Source organism: Leptinotarsa decemlineata, unplaced genomic scaffold (assembly GCF_025532065.1).
Source record: "Leptinotarsa decemlineata unplaced genomic scaffold, Ldec_3_MD MMD2_tig00026354_RagTag_RagTag, whole genome shotgun sequence".
NCBI classification, from domain to species: domain Eukaryota; kingdom Metazoa; phylum Arthropoda; class Insecta; order Coleoptera; family Chrysomelidae; genus Leptinotarsa; species Leptinotarsa decemlineata.
The window spans coordinates 8,343,168-8,360,525 of record NW_027412702.1 but is presented as its reverse complement, the minus strand read 5'-3'; the positions used below and the strand labels follow the sequence as shown (position 1 = coordinate 8,360,525).

The window sequence follows — 17,358 nt, the reverse complement described above, 5'->3', positions numbered from 1 at the left end:
ACGGCTTAGAACTTATGTTGCTAGACTCACTTTCATTTTTTCAAAATTGTTTGGATCGATATGTGATTTGGTAAGATTTGGTACGAATCTATAAAATTGCCTTATGTCTTGCTCATAAAAAGAGCGCACAAAAGACCAAGATGTACTTTTGCCTTCAAAATGAAATGAATGTTTTGAAAAATTGTTTCTAGTGGATCAAAAATATAAACAAGTTTTTTTACCACTCAGCTCAAATTCAGATTCTTCTAAAGTGACCCCTAATAACTTTGACAATTCATAAAAGTTAGAGCCCATGTCACTCACAAAATGCCATCAACATGTAGACCTACAATATTGGATAATTTAGAAATGCACTTATCCAAAATATCACGTAGATTTTTTGCTGGTAGCTGTGATTCAATGAAAAAAAGCAATCGATTGTTTCCAGGAAGAATAAAGTCCTCTAGCCATAATAACGAGAACATTTCTACATATGGAATTCCTCTTATTTGCCTCTCCAGTATCTTCGAAACCAATAATTTCATCACATCCTGTCTCAATAAAAAGATTGGATTTTAAAGCCATCTCATCTATAGATATCACACATCGCTTGTCCTATTCGAGCATTGTTTTAATTTTAATTTCAAGTGCCTTAAATATTGCTGAATTTTCTATTGTTTCTCTCACGATGTATTCTTCAAAACTAATTATCTACTGAAAACTCTTGCTTAAATAGCATAATTTTAATGTATACCGAGTTAGGTAGGTACCTTTTGTAACTAACTACCTACCTCATTATGTTTGCTCAGTGCTCACAGACTAATGGAGACAACTAAGCTCGAGAATGAAGTGGAGACAACCAAGTCGACGCATGCGTCTACGAAAAAGGGACACAAAATGGCCGTCTTTGTCGCTTCTCTGTGGTAGGGGTAGGTATTCTCGGCCGATGAGTCCATTGTTTGATCTGATAGATTCATTTTTTGGTCTATTCGAGTCGTTATCGCGTTTGTATTGGATGAAGTAATCCAACGGAAATTTTCTGAATCAAAGAATTCCCCTTAATGACACAAATAATGATATGTCAGTCGGACTCTGAGTAAAGAAGAAAACGTTACGAGATTCGTCAGTTGTTTGGTCGTTTTTTGTTTGCTGCTTGAAGTTGGATAACAAAATAGCAACAAAAGTAACTCATCATCATGTCATTCAAAAACGATCTGAAACAACTCTTCAAACCTTACTACATATTCAATATTCTGCTGAGTTTTTCATATATTGTAATTAAACGTTTGCCAATAGTTTGTAACTATGTGTTTTCTACAAATGATTGTGAATTTGATGGGGTAAGGCAAATAATTGTGTATGAACAATGTTACAATTGAATAATTGGTTTTTAGAGAGAAACGGAAATCCTGTTCTTTCTTATAATAGTAATAGCATTGAGAACAAGAAAAGCAGGAAGTGTTACAATGATAAATTATTTATCATCAAGTTTTACTTATACCAAAGTTGCCAATTTGATACTGTGGTTTAGTGCTGACTTTTTGATGGGTTTGGTATTTGCTGTAATAATTATACGTAAGTATATTGACAATGTACTGGAAATGGGTTCACAGTGTGTTAAATTCCAGTGATATTTTAGAATTAAAATAATGCCCGTATTTATTTCAGTTGGTGCTTTATTATTACCAGAACCCACATACTCTGGCCCTGATAAAGTTATTTATTTTCGAGGAGTGCAAGGTTTAGATGATGAATTAGCAAGAGATAAAAAAGTATCTTGGCTCATAACTTTTTACACCGCTTGGAATCCAGCCTGTGTTAACTTTGCACCTATCTTTGCTAAACTCAGCACCGAGTATTGCTTGGATAACCTTAAATTTGGAAAAATAGATATTGGAAGACATCCTGATGCAGGGAAAAAATATCATGTTAGTGACAGCAGCCTTAGCAAACAGCTACCTACTGTAATTCTGTTTCAAGAAGGAAAGGAGATAATAAGAAGACCTACGGCAGATTCCCAGGGAAAACTTATCAATTTTTTATTTTCCGAGGATAATATAAAAGCAGCCTTTGGTTTAAGTGGATTGTATGAGAAATGTAAACATATCCCACTTAAGAATACTAAACCTCATGTTGACTAATTTAGTGTGTTACTAGAAAAGACTTTTCTATGAAAGGTTTTGAAAAAACTGACATTGTTGTATGTGTGTTATTTATTTGAAAAAAATTTAAATGTAGGCCTTTTTTTGTAGAACAATAATTATATTTGTTACATTGCTTTTAAAATGTGTGAATAAATAAATTTGAAAAAACAATTTGTGTATATTATCTGATAAAATTTTTCCATTTAATTTAGAAAAGCACTTTTTTCAAATACAAAATTAAATAGGTTTTTCAATTAAAATAACATATTTCATGTGACAGTTATGATATATTTCAAAAAGATCATTAATTGTAAATATTTACAAATGTATCTCTTACATTTACAAATGTAAATAAAAAAAATTATTTTCATCTACCTTGCAGATGTAGAAGTATATCCACTTAAAAAAATTTCTTACATTGAAAGTTCCCAACCAAAATGTATTCATTCTGAATCTGAATTTGGTGCTAATATTTCACCAAGGTTCTTTCTCGAAAATGTTGATTCAAAACATCTTCCAAAAACAAGCTTTGCTTTTTTTGTTTTTGGAGATTCTGGAGACAGGGGAATAATATCATCAACATCTTCATTCAGATGAGACTTCAATGGCAATTCAAATATTTTGTTTCTTTTATCACCTTGCTTCTTACTAAAACTGTTGGTACTGCTCTCAGTTCCTAGCTTAGAAGTGGCATTTCTAATTTTTTGTTTTGCCTTTGTCACTATTTCATGGAAACTACCTTTTTTAGTAATCATACAGGTTTCCAAAGGAATTTTATTGGTATCAATTTCCATATCGTCCCAATTCTCATTTTTAAGTGCCTCTCGATCCTCTGTAGTTATATTTTCTATATTTTTGTTCAGTTGGGTGATTTTGGCTGGAATAGAAGAGGCTGTCATCGTGCTTTGAGCATCACTATAAGGATTAAGCGTTGCTACTATGAAATTTACCTCAAATGTTGGATTTTTCATCACTATAGCAAGTGGTCTACAAAAAAATTGATTGTCATGAATTTTTATGAGGAAAAGGTTTTCATATATTCGTTTCAACAGTTTCAATCTCGAATAATGGATTGAAACTAATTCATCATCAATTAATGAGAACATTGAAGAAAAACATATTTTTTATCCTCTCACGAGAGAGGATCAAAAATATGTCTATTTGATTCGTGAAAAACTTACTTTCCACCTTTTTCAAAATTGAGACCAATATTCAAATTGAAGGCTTCGGCAAACTGAATAGCTGTCCGAAAAGGTTTTAAAGAAAAATTGATTGTTGTTTCATCCTCAATTTGAAATACTGTGAATTCAGAACCATTTAAATTCACTTGACTTCTTACAGATTTTGGCCTAAGTGGTGCACCTTCAAATCATTAAATGAGTATAGTGATAGTTTTACCAAAAATTTCAACATACCTACACAATAATTTCTTACCAATACTTTATCTCTAGAGATTTCTAAGGTAATTTCATCATCTGAAGTACTAAATGTGTTTAATAACTGGCTATAAAGAGAACTTGTAGTTATTACATTGCTTGAACCCAAATCTGAACATACACCAATGGTGAGGGATTCTGCTTCCATTAGTCTCAATTTATGAATCATAACAATATCATCACATTTATACTTCATCTTGACTATTATTAAATCATTATTGTTTTCATATTCCAATTTGACAAATTCTAGCTGAAAAATCATGCTGTGAATATTTTCCACATCTTATATGAATATACCTTTTTATCGAGGTGTACTCCTTTGAATAAGGGTAAAAAAATTTTCATGTGGATTTTACAGAATATGGATTCTGAGTGTTCACTCAACTCATTTTCATCAATTTCGTAACTGGAAAAATAACTTTCTAATAAATAATAGCGGACACAAACTGTTTTTCTTAAGTTCAAGGCAATAAGACATAATTTTTCTTTTGAAGCTTCCATATATAAATCATCTCCAACTTTAGCTAGGGCCTGCAGAGCTCTTGCAAAAACTGAAATTATATTTATTGACTACAGTTACACTAAAAAGTTTACACCCACCTTTCAAATTTAGCCCTGGTATTATACAATTCATAATAATGCGTTGAAACCAGACAATTTTAGAAAAAACTTTACATTTTAACAATTATTTGAATTCGGTACATTTGACACTTCACATTTCTTCTTCCTTTTAAGCGGTCTCAAGCAGTGTGGCTTCGATGAAATTTCAAATAATACTAACCTTAAAGTAGTACAACTTTAAAAAAATTGTATATCAGGAATAGTTACTAACCATCAAACTTATATTTTTATGAGGTCTGATGGTAATAGCTTGAGCTAAGGTCGAATGAAAAGATTTATTTCTTATCTTTATTGAATATTACTATCAAAGTTGCATTCGAGTTGGCTCCTAAAATACATAAAGTACCAAGTCGAATGAATTTACCTTTTTTAATTTTTTTTAAGTTTCTATGAAATCTCTTGCATTGGTATCAGACATTCAAATTTTGGCTAGTGCATTCAATGCCCTTCTCTGATCGCTTGAGCGAACGTCAACTTGAATGCAGCTCAATAAAAGAGTAAGTAAAAAATAATTTCACTCGTGAAGGAATCAAACCCAAAGCATATTTTTCCTGTGTTCAAAGCACATATTCCTCTGTGCCCAAAACCATGTGTGAAGTTTGTCGGAAAGCACGACTTCGTAATCTTTTTCTTCACTTTTCAATTTTTATTGGTCTTTGCTGTCAGAACTAATACTATAAAATAGTGCAACATGTGCAATTGTGTAACATAGAGTAACACTGGTCAGAAGTTAGTTGCCAAATTGTGACTTAGATTTACGTTTTTACCGGGAGATATCAGAGGCGACCAGAGATCATACATGTGTCATTATTAGCCTAGGAGATATGTGATTCAGTCTCACCGCAAAACTGCATTTGGAAATTTAATAAGGCAACGGTATACTCCAAACCCTAATATTGATATAATTAAAAAGTGGAACAATGATAATGAAAATTTCACCAAAACTATATTGGATGTATTCTGTTGGCTTTATTCCTAATTCCGCCAATATTTATTCATCATCCCTACTCGATCAAATAACGAGCATAGAGTGAAACGAGAAATAAATTAGAAAATTTCGTTCGATGAAGGTAACATAAAGTGAAACAAGAAATAAATCCATAAATGTTGCTCGACGAAGAAATCTGACAATTATAGTTTTGAAGTCATTTTTGACAGCGTAATCTAGACAATAAACTCTATATTACTTGGAATGGACCCGACATGTCAAGGGCAGTTGAAAGAGAAATAGCATTATTTACGGTAACCTTTCTTTGTCATACTCAAGCAAAAAAGTTATGGTTTGATGCATAAAATATGTTTCAGGTTTGAATTCAGATATTTCTGGGATTATATTTGCGAAGATATACATTTATGTTGCTCTAGTGTGTTATTATTTTCGCTTCCTTAGTCGTGTGTGGTTTAACAAACGCTTAATATTGTTGATGTTAATGGTGGTAGTTCTAAATAACAATTGTAATCTATTTTGTAGCATTTGGATACAAGAATGATCAGGATTATCGCCGACTATAATATTTAGAATTGGATATGAAAATAATTTATTTATCGACCTGTGGTTCTGGCATTGAATTTGGTCATTATTACGCCTTGGCCAAAGACGAAACTGACTGGTTTAAGTTTGACGATAGTCGTGTCACGAAGTGTTCTGTCGATGTATTGAATCTATTGGAGCCTCTGGAGACACCCTACATTTTGTTTTATGAGAGAGAGGACATTGGCAGATCAAGATCTTCAGATGATGTGGTGCTGCAGGTTTTTTTGGGTTTTCCTGCAGCTGAAAAAGCAAATGCGCCACTGGAATCAATGAAGTTGCCCCGGAGCGCCAATTAATTTTTATTGTTGTTTTTATTTTTATCGGTGTTTTATAATTTCACAAATAAAAATTTGTTTTTTAACAAGATTGAAAGTGAATTTTTATTTATTCTACCAGATATTCTGAAATTGTGAATAGGTAGTACTGTACTACATATACAAATAGCAAACTTTATGGTGAATATTTTCTTCCCACGGATTATGTAGTCAAACCAGGATGTACTGCTAAGCTATTGAAACCAAATGTTGTACCAACTGTATTTTTTTAACTCTAATAAAAATTTTATTGAAACAACGATAAAAATAAAAACAACAATAAAAATTAATTGACGCTCCAGGGCGACTTCATTGATTCCAGTGGCGCATTCGCTTTTTCAGCTGCAGAAAAACCCGGAAAAACCTGCAGCACCACATCATCTGAAGATTTTGATCTACCAAAAGAAAACAAAATGTAGGGTGTCTCCAGAGGCTCCAATAGATTCAATGCATCGCCAGTACACTTCGTGACACGACTATCGTCAAACTTAAATCAGTCCGTTTCGTCTTTGACCATACCCAAAGTATTTGTCACGAAAAATTGCTGAACCTCGCAGGAAAGTAAAAAAAATGGTAAAGTACCTAGTATGATGTATGAAAGAAAAATTATTTACGCCTGTTTTGGATGAAAATAAAATATATTTTTTTAGGAATTGTCTGCCATATATTTAAAGTCCCGAATGTATCGCCACAGAACATTGTTGAATTTAAAATTGCATGGAAAAAGTGCCATAGTAGGACAAAAAATGAATAAACTTATTTTGTTCAGTAACTGTTAGATATAAGTTGAAGTAGTTATGTTTTGTAATATTAAATAGAAAATTTCTGATTTTGTTTTCATTTTATTCACCAATACAATGGAAAACGGTTGAACTTTCATTTGAACGTTGTACTATTTCTATTCTTACTTCCTTCCTGAGCAACTATTCAGAGCTAATATACGTTTTCGATAAAATAAACGTGAAAAATTTAAATACATTCAAAATGTTGCGCTAAAGTTCTATTTCTTTACCATTCAATTTTCACTCCCGACTCTTCACTTTCTCCTCCTCACTCTTTACTTTCCACTTTAACGCCTCACCACAGATTAAACAGCCTCACTTTTCGTCCAAGACGAGTCCGTTCCAGGTACGTATATGTAGTATACATTTCACTGAATCTAGATAGTTTCACCAATTTACAAACTGTTAATACTGGACTAACTAGACAGTTCTCTAGAAGAATCAAAAACCCTTGGTGGAGAAAAAGAGTTGTAAGAATAATGAACAGTTTTTTCTGATTGAAGCATAGAAAAAAAACATATATTTCCTACGGATCTAGAGAGAAGCATATTGTTCCCATGCGACGGTTAAATAAAATCTTGGTAGTATATTAAGCGGTAAAACAAGATCAAAATCCTATTAGCTGTTCGGAAACATCGGTTTTCATATCTTTCAAAACTCATCAAAGTGTTACTCACAATACATAATCAGACAACTGAAACACAGCAAACCCAAAACAGTGAATAAAATCTATGTTCCATAAATTTAACCGATCAGCTGTTTATGGTTTACCATTTATTAAACACACTAGCGCCATCATCATTAAAATTTTTCACCATCTACTTCCGAATCAAAACATTCCGGCAAATTTTTACATTTAATTCTAATTACTGATTACTAGTATTTTACTATCACAGAATATCAAGTTCTGGGTTAGTAAGTAATTACGCCTACTTGCTGCTATAATTGTTTTTAAAAAGAAATGGTGAGATATATCATGTACTGATTTTTCTTTTTCCCAATAAGAACATATTTTCAGTTGGTGCTAGTTTTGGGCGATTTACATATACCACATAGGTGTAGCACCTTACCTGCTAAGTTTAAGAAACTTTTGGTACCAGGAAGAATACAACATATTTTATGTACTGGCAATTTATGTACAAAGGAGTCCTACGACTATCTGAAAACTTTAGCGAGTGATGTTCATGTAGTGAGGGGAGATTTTGATGATGTGGGTTGGTTGAAAAATGTTGATATTGAATAATAGATTTCTTTACAGAATCTTAATTACCCAGAACAAAAGGTAGTAACTGTAGGTCAGTTCAGGATAGGATTATCTCACGGGCATCAGGTAGTACCTTGGGGAGATCCCGAATCTTTAGCTCTGATCCAAAGGCAGTTAGATGTAGATATTTTGATATCTGGTCATACCCATAAATTTGAGGCATATGAACATGAAAATAAGTTTTATATCAACCCTGGATCTGCCACAGGCGCCTATAATGCCCTAGATCCGTAAGTACTTCAGCATTACCATAACTTGGGAAATTATTTGATTCATTTCAGGACAATTATTCCTTCATTTGTACTGATGGATATTCAGAACACAACAGTTGTAACATACGTATATCAACTAGTAGGTGAAGATGTAAAAGTTGAAAGAATCGAATACAAAAAAAACTAGGTTAGGTCAATTTGAAATTGTTTACATAAGAGCATTTACCTATCTATAAATATTTGTTTATTTGAATGGCCTGTAATGAGATTTCATTCCCTTGTATTAAGTTATATTTTGTCATTGATATACTATGAAGTATAATCAGTCTGCAGAACTTTCTGCAATGAAAAGTATTTGTTTACCAATATTAACTTTTCCCACTCAAATGTATGTTAATTTTCTCAACAGTAAGTTTTTTTTGGATAATCATGTTTTTCAAAATTTGATTTTCAGTCGTGAGGTTTTTGTAAATTATATATTAGATTTTTTTCACCCAAGTATGAGAATTTATCAAAAGTTAACACTTGGAATTTGAGTAGATAGATTTTATTGATCCTTTTTGCTACATAATGTGTAGATGCAAATATAAAAAACTAGGTTAGGTCAATTTGAAATTGTTTATATAAGAGCATTTACCTATCTATAAATATTTGTTTATTTTAATGGTCTGTAATGTAATTTCATTTCCTAGTATTAAGTTATATTGTGTCATCGATATACTATGAAGTATAATCAGTACTGCATAACTTTCTGCACTGAAAAGCATTTGTTTACCAATATTACTTTTCCCACCCAAATGTATGGTAATTTTCTCAACAGTAAGTTTAATTTTTTTGTTGGATAATCATTAAGCTTTTCAAAATTCGTTTCTCAGTCATGAGGTTTTCATAAAATATAAATTTATTTGTTTTTCACCCAAGTATGAGAATTTACCAATAGTTAACACTTCGTATTTGAGGAGATAGATTTTATTGATCCTTTTTGCTACATAATGTGTAGATGAGACAAGTCATACTTGTAGTTAAATTATAAACATGCATACAGATAAACATACAAAAGGTATAAATAAACATACAAATAAATTCTAGGTCTAGTAATGTTGCTTTCACGGCCATAGATGTTTTTTTGGTTGTGCAGGAAGCAACTTGGCTACTGGAATACACTTCGTTATTTCTGTATACCTTTTTTCCACATTTTAAAAAAATAATAAGTTGATCAACATCTGGAGAAAAAAACTCATTATTCTTCACCTTCGAAGACAATGTATAGGTATATTAAGTTTCTTTGAGTTTTCAAAAAATTGTGGAACAATACAAGAGTCTCAATTTTTACCTTTTTCATCATTTTCTTTCATACCAAATAAAAAGACTAAACAGAGAGAAAATGGGACATGTAATGAAAATGTAATTATTTTTATCCTCAAATTTTATTTTTTGAATTTTTGTTTAGATTACTGTATAGAGGAACATGAGATAACTTCGTGTAAGCATAAAATATTGAGTTCACATTATTTCTTAATAATGTCTGTTTTCTATTTGTGATTTTTAAATATATCTGCCAAAAGAGTTTGCTCTTGCCTTTTCACACTTTTCATTTCCAGGATTTTATGAAATTCTGCAAGTTGACACTCTGGTAATAATTTTTTACACTGATCTACAAAATTTTTTTGAGGTTCAATTGGCGTCATAACAATTTTCAATATCATCTCTGCTTTTGTCATTCCTTTTGTAACGACTTTGGAATAGGCTGCCGGAGCTTGGCGGTTGATTTGAGATGAAATTGAAGGCAAATTGAGTAGAACAGTTTTCAGCATGTGAGTGTCCAGCAAAAGCTGTTCAGCTCCTTCTGTGTTGATAGGTTTACACTTATAAATATTTTGTATAAACTTAGGAATAAAACTGTTTGCAAATTTTATGCAAAACTGAGTAAAATATTTTCTGGAATGTGATAAGTTTTCTCGGATTATAGGAACAGTGGTTTTCAGATGTGTCGTTACAGCAGTTATATATGGACTTTGATCGCCAACGGTGTCTACATTTTGCCACTGGATCTAAAAAAGTTGAATATTTTTCATCTCTTGGAACAGAATTAGTAAAAACTCTTACCTTACTCATAGCTGTTAATGCAGGCTCACATGCATTTTCCAAATCTTGAACTAATATTTGAATACAGTTTGATATCACCCTGAAATTTTCAGTACATTATTTTAGTTAGAAGTTTGTATCCAAGTATAAAATAATGACATATACAAATAACATATTGAATACTTTTACGATATTGAAAATAACCTAATAATATGATGTGATATCACATTGATAAAAAAGAATTAGAGGTGTTGGATTCATTATCAGAAATTGTTAACAGTTCAAAATGAATTCTTAACAACATGGAAGAAAAAGCTTTCCCCTAAAAAACATCTCCCGTCTCAGTTTATATGACAATATTATCTCATGTAACAAAATTTATATCTTTTAGCATGAGTAAAATATAGCATCACAGCATTATTTAGAACTGATATCGGGTTTTCTTACGTCACATATTCTGACTACTTCTCACTTCCACTCATTGTGCTAAGTATTGATGTATAAGTTTGATAAGGGTTCATTGCTCATTTTTATGCCCTCGATTTGTCCAGCATAAAGGCACCAATAAACGTACAAGTGAGTTTTAGATAAAAATATGAGTTCTGTATAGAATATACTTGATTGGATTAACCAGCATTCAAATATTCAATTGCCAATCTTTTTCATTTGAAAATTTATAATTGAAATTAACTTTTCATAGCTGTTTGTGCAGGAATAATGTACATACTTATGGAAATTGTCCTGTTCTTTTGATAAATCAATCTGGTCAACCAGTGAAGGTTCTACTTTTTCTTTAAGTTTATCAGCAAGTTGCTGAGTAGTTTCCAAGCAGTACTCTGCTGTGGTTAAAATACAGCAAATTTTGGTTTGTTCATCCTTGGTAAATCTGAAATCAAAATAAAATAAAATTTCCAGAAGGTAATGAGTGTGGAAGCTGTTTACCTGGTTGATTCTCCCTCTTTCAGAAGAGAAGAGAAATTTTGTATAAGACCTGATGTTGAAATTTTTTGAAGATCTTTAGTAAAATTCTGTACAGAAGTTCCAAGTGTTTGAGTTTCAAATTTTGGGAGATTATTTTGTAATAGTTTTTCTGCATACTCGTGCAAATATTTTTGGAATGTTTTGGTTAAACTCAGCATAGTCTGACCCCTGTCTAGCTGATTACATTGGATCATACTCTTTTTATAGAAGACGAACAAGTCAGGACAACTTGGCAAAATAGCGGCTTGTGTTTCAGTTGCCTCAGTAGGTTTGCTCTGTTTCTGATCCAAAATGAATCTTTCTATAAGGTCAGAAAGATTTCGATCAACACTCTCGATATATATTTCAAGATGTGGAATGAAGCATTTACCTTGAATGTAGACATTACAAATCAATTGTTTTCCAAATTAGTATATAATTACCTATTAATCCATGAAAAGGTGATATATTCATGTCTCCGTCTTTCTCTTCAGATTTTGCAGCATCAACAAATTCATTAATTTTAATGTTATCGCACCTTTTTTGTAATTTGTCGCAAAATTCATTTATTGTTACCCCTGTAAACCTCCTCGATAGAAGATTTTCGAAAGCACTTGTTTTCTGAATCGCATAGAGTAGTAACTTCACATCTATTTCATTTTTCCTTTTAGCCATTATTTTTGAAAGTTCTTCTCTGGTATTATTGCAAAATTCTATTGCTATTCTTTCAGACACTTCCCAATTCTGGGGGAACATGTTACCTAGAGAGAAAACAGATTATTCAGTGCAGAAGCCCCACCTTCCAACTTCTGAAGGAGACTAAAAATCAAAGGCATCATTTAGAACTTTCTGATGAAAAAAGCCAAAAAGTGTGTCATCACTCATTATCAACTTCTTTGGTAGGTTTTTTCAATTACCTATCGACTAGTTTATTTTTGAAACTTGGATCAGCCATTCCTGAGTGATTAGCAGTTTTATATTTTTTCAGGAATCTACCAATAAACTATAAAACTGATGTCAATAAAAAACGTATTCACAGTTCACTACAATCAAGATCACTTTTTCAAATAGAACAGTAAATAGGCACAATGTACTTATCTCAAGAAGGGCATACACAATAACCATAAAAGGTAAATGTTCAATCAGACATTCTGGGTAACTACATTAGGACATATATTTTGGAAAAAAATTAACTAAACCTCAGAATCTGGATATGTTGCTGATGGTTAATGAAACACTAAGTGAATGATGAAAATTCTGGGCATTATTTGGGATACTTTTTTAGTAATATTTCAATTGAATTTATATTCATCATTTATTTGCAGACTCTTGAAAAGAATATAAAACTGCTAACTACTCAGAAATTTCAAGTTATATTTAGAAAAATAAACCAGTGGTGGACCTTGATATCTTATAGCATTCAAATTATAAAAGGGGGCTTTTTACGTCAGCACTGCCTAATATACCTAAGCGATCCTCAAATTCCAACAAATGTCTTTTAATCCAAGCATAACGTTTGTCTATTTTATCTAACCATGCGGTATCTTCTGTTTCTTGAAATAAGTGGTTATATTCCTGCAACTGCAGATTAACAAACCATTTCAATAAATCTTGTTTCACTTTAGGATCCAAAATAGATACTACTAGGCAGGCTTGGGCCAATTGCTTATTCGGAATCGAACTTTTCGTGTTTGAACCTACAAAACTAGATTGTAACGACATGTTCTCTGATCCAATTGAAATTAACTAAACCTGTGAATGATTCTTTGAAATCATGAGTTATCTGCTGAGCAAGCTCCACATGTATTGACTTCACTTGGTCACTTAAACTTTTCACTTGAGGAATATCTGAATAGTTCTCGAAATGAGTCATTACTTCGCTTATTGCTTGAAGTGGAAGAGCGATTTCTCCGTACAATCGTCTTTGAGTTAGGGATTTTAAAGTATCTACTCCCCCCACCAACATGTGCAGATGATTAAGAGTTGTTATAGCAAGTGTTAAGTTTCTTTTTGCACAGTCTAGTTGTTTTATGTCCCTGGTGATCTCTCGAACCATTTCTTCAGATTTTTCAGCCCTTTCTTTGATGTCAGTAATATGCGTGAACAGTTGTTTTATAACTTTTTGAGCTTCATCCAGGGCTTGCCTTCCATCTTCACTGGCTGCTATTTGGCCACGCACAACACTACTTATTTCATTGTCAATGGAACTTATTTTATTTTCCATTTTCAGTACTACTTCATCTATGTTTGATAAAGATTGTTCTGTGGGAAACAGGGAATTTATGTAATCAATACTGTTGAAATCGGGTTCATCTAGAGGATCTTTACTTGGTAAAACCTGAAATCATAGCTTTAAATATGAATATAGAGCCTGGTTAAATATTTTACTTCTTCTATAGCCTTTTGGACGACCAGAGGGAAATTTATAAATAAATCTTGATTATCTTCATCAATTCCATCATCAATCAGTGAATTCTCCATTATTGAAAGAAAAAAGCCCAAATTTGAAATTTACGTCTGTGCCTCTATTTTGTTGTCGATTTCATAGAAGTGTATATGAGTCCAACGCATACGGTCCAACCATTAAACATTTCTGAAATATGAAACTGAACCGGAATATTAGTCACATACATATATCACAAATCAAAATAAGGTCATGTTCCGTATATCATTGCTATTAACCAGACCGACAACTGCTTGGTCCTATTTGCGGTTGACGTGACGCCATACGATACATATAGACGAGAGACGAGTAAGTTTATTCTGGCATATCCAATGTGCATTCAGCTGAAAATTCACTCATTGCCCCATTCGAAATATATTTGATAATCATTGGTTCAATATACATACACATTAAACATCGCTGAATGAAACTCTCTTGTGAATGTTTATAATTTTGTCAAATTTCCTCAGAAACTGAGGAAAGTAAATTGAATGCATCCACTTTCTCCACATACATGCATTTACAGACCATGGCCTCCTGTCAGTTAATACACATGAGTGTAAGTGATCACTGTTTATATCAGTTTTTATGTGCGATTGCGCGCGCTAATTTCGGCAGTTGCATCGCCAAAAGTATATGCAGGAATTACTTCGGTGAAGAATCCTGCACTGACACCTGTCGGATATAATCCAACGCCCTTCGTGGTATTAGTCAGGGGAGCAGTTGTTTTCTGATAGGTGTCAGTCCATAAACCTACTGTGTAGTTATGGGAAGACTTACCTGAACAAATTGTTCCTTTAGATAACCTTTTTGGGTGCGGTTTAAACTAATGTGTTCTATTGTTGCTTCATTTATTTATTTTTTCTTTTATTCAAATCGTTCATGAATAACTTAACTTAATTTAAACTTTACAAAAATACATAAGCTGTCTAACCAAAAATCTGTTTGAAATATACAGTGAGGTTCTAAAGTAACGGATAAATTCTACGTAATTATAAATGCAAATGAAAACTCATGTAACAGATCAATTTTTATATATGAGAATACACTTTCTCAATAAAATTATTCAACTGCCCCTCGAGTCAAATACCTGTTACGATTGACTAGTCTATTAGATATCCTGTTGTTAAAAAAAGTAATATCGGATCTTTTTGTTTCTCAAAAACATCTTTTTTCTCCAATAAGGCAACGTTTACTCTATATGGAACGGTCAACAAGCAAAATTGTTGGTTGGAGTACGTAAAATCCGCATTGGATAGTATCCTATCAAAGTGAACGTTTGGGCTAACATACTATTTAACAGAATAATTGTACCAATTAAGATTAACCCCGCAGAGATTAACAGAATCATATGGTTTCAGCAAGAAAGAGCAACACCACATCATTCAACACCACTTTATTCAGCAACAGTACGGGCATATCTCGATCTAGTTTTTCCGCATCGATGGATCAGTAGACGTGGCCACCACGTTCTTGCGATCTGACTCCACTGGAATATATTTCTTGGGGATATTTGTAATCAAAAACCTACAAGAAGGAACCAAACAATATTGATGATTTAAATCACCGCATAAGGCAAAACATTATTCAAATCATCGCAGAAATGTTGCAAAACGTTGAAGAATTTCAACTCAGTCTATTTTTTTGTCAAGACATGAACGGTACTCATTTTGAACATACGATTTGGACTATAATTATTGTAAATATTGATAACGTCAAACTTTATTTAGTTCTATGACATTGATTATTGTACAAATTGAACAATTGAATATCAATGTTTTTTGTTACCAACGTCCGAAAATCAAAAAGTGCTGTATTACTGAAGAGAAAATTGAAAACCCGTTTAAACGCTCTCTCACAGGCATTTCCCTTTTATCTAAAACTTCTTTACAGGGGTGGTTATTACCTTGGTTTTATTGAGAAAGTGTATCTTCATATATAGAAATTGACCTGCTTCAGGATTTTCCATTTGCATTCATAATTACGTAGAAAATAAATTTATCCGTTACTTTACAGGACCTCGATGAATGAACATGTACAAGTAGGTATGTATTGTCAAATATAGAAATATCCTAATAGAAAGGGGTATATTTTTAGGAGAGATTGCTTTTTGGGAAGGAACTATTTTAGCTTTCTATTTTCGAGAGGGCTTTTTGTTCCCGTTTGTAACTTTTTATCCAGATCTACTCATATTTGTGAAGAGTTTATTCTTTCTTAACCCCTTTTGAAAGTTTCCCACATTTCTTGTATAAAATGGATAAGTGAAAATACTTTTCATCTAATGAAAAAGTATATCACAAGTACTTTGAGATTTAGGACATATTTTATATGTTTCACGGGTTGGCTGTCCTTGTTCATCTTCCACTGCTTGAACCACTGTGCATGCTGTCTTTGGCGAGTGCATTAGCTTAGGATGTGTGGGTTGAGCAAACCTGCAATCGGATGCCTGCTTCTACGTAGCCCCGTTGGTTACAGGAGTGACAGAATCACTTGTGGTTATGTTTTATGGACAGAGTAAACTTAAAAATTCTTTCTGACGCTGACTCTATAGAGGAGATGGATGTCGAGCTTACGACTCCAACTGTCCTCCCTGTAAATTTAGATCAGGAGCGAGTCTAAGAGGAGATGGACGTCGAGTTTACGACTCTAACTGACCTCCCTGTAAATTTAATTAAGGAGAGAGTATACAGAGGAAATGGATGTCGAGTTTACGACTCCAAGTGACCTCCCTGTAAATTTAGTTCAGTAGCGAGAGCTTCTCAACTCTCCAACTCCTGATCCAATAACTGAACCTAAAAAAAAAGGTTTGGTGGTGCAGCCAGGAAACGACCGAGTCGTCTCCTCTAAAGCGGGGTACCTTATAAAACCGCCTTGCACCAAATTATTGAGCGGCGTACGCATAATCTGTCTCAGGTGGAGGAACAAACCCCCCATGAGCAGGTTAGCAAACGTTTGCGCTCAAGTGATGATTCACCAAAACCAGAGGCAAAAAAGCTCTGCACCGTTGAATCTAAGGCATCGTCAGGTGTAGCTGACGTGCAAAAACCCTCATATGGGAAGGTTGTCGCGGGTATCAAGGTGGGTACCTTGCACCTTGACTATCCGACTACCTCATTAACGATGAAACAGCAGAGCATATACTTTGTGCCTGCTCCGCTGGGGACCGAATCAGATTTTTAGAGTTCGGCAGAGCCGTATTTTTACCACCTGACCTGAAAGACCACTCACCATACAAACTAATCGGCTTCATCAAGAAGCTGGGTTTAGAAAGCACACGTTAAAAGGTAAGACCTCGTTAGTCCTTAGCTCTCACAAGTTTCTCAACTTCTGAGAGTTGTCGTTCGTATGGGGGCGGCAGCTGATTAACGGAAAAACAGATTTTAAACAGACAGATTTTAAACAGATTTGGTCAAGTGTGAATAGGTGGGAGCCACAATAAACCCTTGTGGGTTGCGGTGGAGAGTCGAATAGACCCAGTCACTTTGGATCTAACCGTACCTAACCTATACATATACAAAGATTGCACCATTGTGCAGGATATAAGGTTTCCCAATTTCCGTTTTTGATCTACTTGAATGTACTTT

At 33.2% G+C, this 17,358-nt stretch overlaps 4 protein-coding genes across 7 annotated transcripts; 2 read left to right on the top strand and 2 right to left on the bottom strand.

Annotated features, from left to right (window-relative positions):
* Positions 1–893: 893 nt before the first annotated feature.
* LOC111507667 (thioredoxin-related transmembrane protein 2 homolog) lies at positions 894–2,294 on the top strand. Its single transcript, XM_023163009.2, has 3 exons — positions 894–1,319; positions 1,374–1,554; positions 1,648–2,294. The coding sequence occupies exons 1-3, from the start codon at positions 1,176–1,178 to the stop codon at positions 2,118–2,120; spliced, it is 798 nt and encodes a 265-aa protein (XP_023018777.2). The 5' UTR covers positions 894–1,175; the 3' UTR covers positions 2,121–2,294.
* Positions 2,295–2,390: 96 nt separating this feature from the next.
* Positions 2,391–7,498, bottom strand: Rad9 (cell cycle checkpoint control protein Rad9). Of its 4 annotated transcripts, none has more exons than XM_023163015.2 (6): positions 7,041–7,498; positions 4,160–4,355; positions 3,857–4,110; positions 3,539–3,809; positions 3,305–3,485; positions 2,391–3,110 (listed from the first exon to the last, which is right to left on the bottom strand). In XM_023163015.2, the coding sequence occupies exons 2-6, from the start codon at positions 4,191–4,193 to the stop codon at positions 2,567–2,569; spliced, it is 1,284 nt and encodes a 427-aa protein (XP_023018783.1). In that variant the 5' UTR covers positions 4,194–4,355; positions 7,041–7,498; the 3' UTR covers positions 2,391–2,566. The 4 variants fall into 4 exon arrangements, with proteins under 4 accessions (XP_023018783.1, XP_023018781.1, XP_074040594.1 ...); XM_023163013.2 differs by having other exon boundaries at positions 4,160–4,340; XM_074184493.1 differs by lacking the exon at positions 7,041–7,498 and adding an exon at positions 4,545–4,874 and having other exon boundaries at positions 4,160–4,340.
* A 123-nt stretch (positions 7,499–7,621) lies between these two features.
* Vps29 (Vacuolar protein sorting 29) lies at positions 7,622–8,955 on the top strand. The gene is made up of 4 exons (XM_023163019.2): positions 7,622–7,774; positions 7,829–8,020; positions 8,069–8,304; positions 8,356–8,955. Exons 1-4 carry the CDS (start codon positions 7,772–7,774, stop codon positions 8,471–8,473), a joined length of 549 nt encoding a protein of 182 aa, XP_023018787.1. The 5' UTR covers positions 7,622–7,771; the 3' UTR covers positions 8,474–8,955.
* A 284-nt stretch (positions 8,956–9,239) lies between these two features.
* Positions 9,240–13,972, bottom strand: Vps53 (Vacuolar protein sorting 53). The gene is made up of 8 exons (XM_023163012.2): positions 13,720–13,972; positions 13,084–13,669; positions 12,798–13,028; positions 11,775–12,092; positions 11,314–11,722; positions 11,099–11,257; positions 10,393–10,471; positions 9,240–10,337 (listed from the first exon to the last, which is right to left on the bottom strand). The coding sequence occupies exons 1-8, from the start codon at positions 13,810–13,812 to the stop codon at positions 9,819–9,821; spliced, it is 2,394 nt and encodes a 797-aa protein (XP_023018780.1). The 5' UTR covers positions 13,813–13,972; the 3' UTR covers positions 9,240–9,818.
* Positions 13,973–17,358: the final 3,386 nt, after the last annotated feature.

Bases quoted from the DNA above. Each gene is read 5' to 3' on its own strand.
- LOC111507667 (XM_023163009.2), top strand. From the start codon at position 1,176: ATGTCATTCAAAAACGATCTGAAACAACTCTTCAAACCTTACTACATA. The intron at 1,320-1,373 runs GTAAGGCAAATA...ATTGGTTTTTAG, and splicing joins ATGATTGTGAATTTGATGGG to AGAGAAACGGAAATCCTGTT. The intron at 1,555-1,647 runs GTAAGTATATTG...TATTTATTTCAG, and splicing joins ATTTGCTGTAATAATTATAC to TTGGTGCTTTATTATTACCA.
- Rad9 (XM_023163015.2), bottom strand. From the start codon at position 4,193: ATGAATTGTATAATACCAGGGCTAAATTTGAAAG. The intron at 4,111-4,159 runs GTGGGTGTAAAC...ATATAATTTCAG, and splicing joins ACCAGGGCTAAATTTGAAAG to TTTTTGCAAGAGCTCTGCAG. The intron at 3,810-3,856 runs GTATATTCATAT...ATGATTTTTCAG, and splicing joins GAGTACACCTCGATAAAAAG to CTAGAATTTGTCAAATTGGA.
- Vps29 (XM_023163019.2), top strand. The intron at 8,021-8,068 runs GTGGGTTGGTTG...ATTTCTTTACAG, and splicing joins TGAGGGGAGATTTTGATGAT to AATCTTAATTACCCAGAACA. The intron at 8,305-8,355 runs GTAAGTACTTCA...GATTCATTTCAG, and splicing joins GCCTATAATGCCCTAGATCC to GACAATTATTCCTTCATTTG.
- Vps53 (XM_023163012.2), bottom strand. From the start codon at position 13,812: ATGGAGAATTCACTGATTGATGATGGAATTGATGAAGATAATCAAGAT. The intron at 13,670-13,719 runs GTAAAATATTTA...CTATGATTTCAG, and splicing joins TCCAAAAGGCTATAGAAGAA to GTTTTACCAAGTAAAGATCC. The intron at 12,093-12,797 runs GTATATTAGGCA...TTTTCTCTCTAG, and splicing joins GGAATTTGAGGATCGCTTAG to GTAACATGTTCCCCCAGAAT.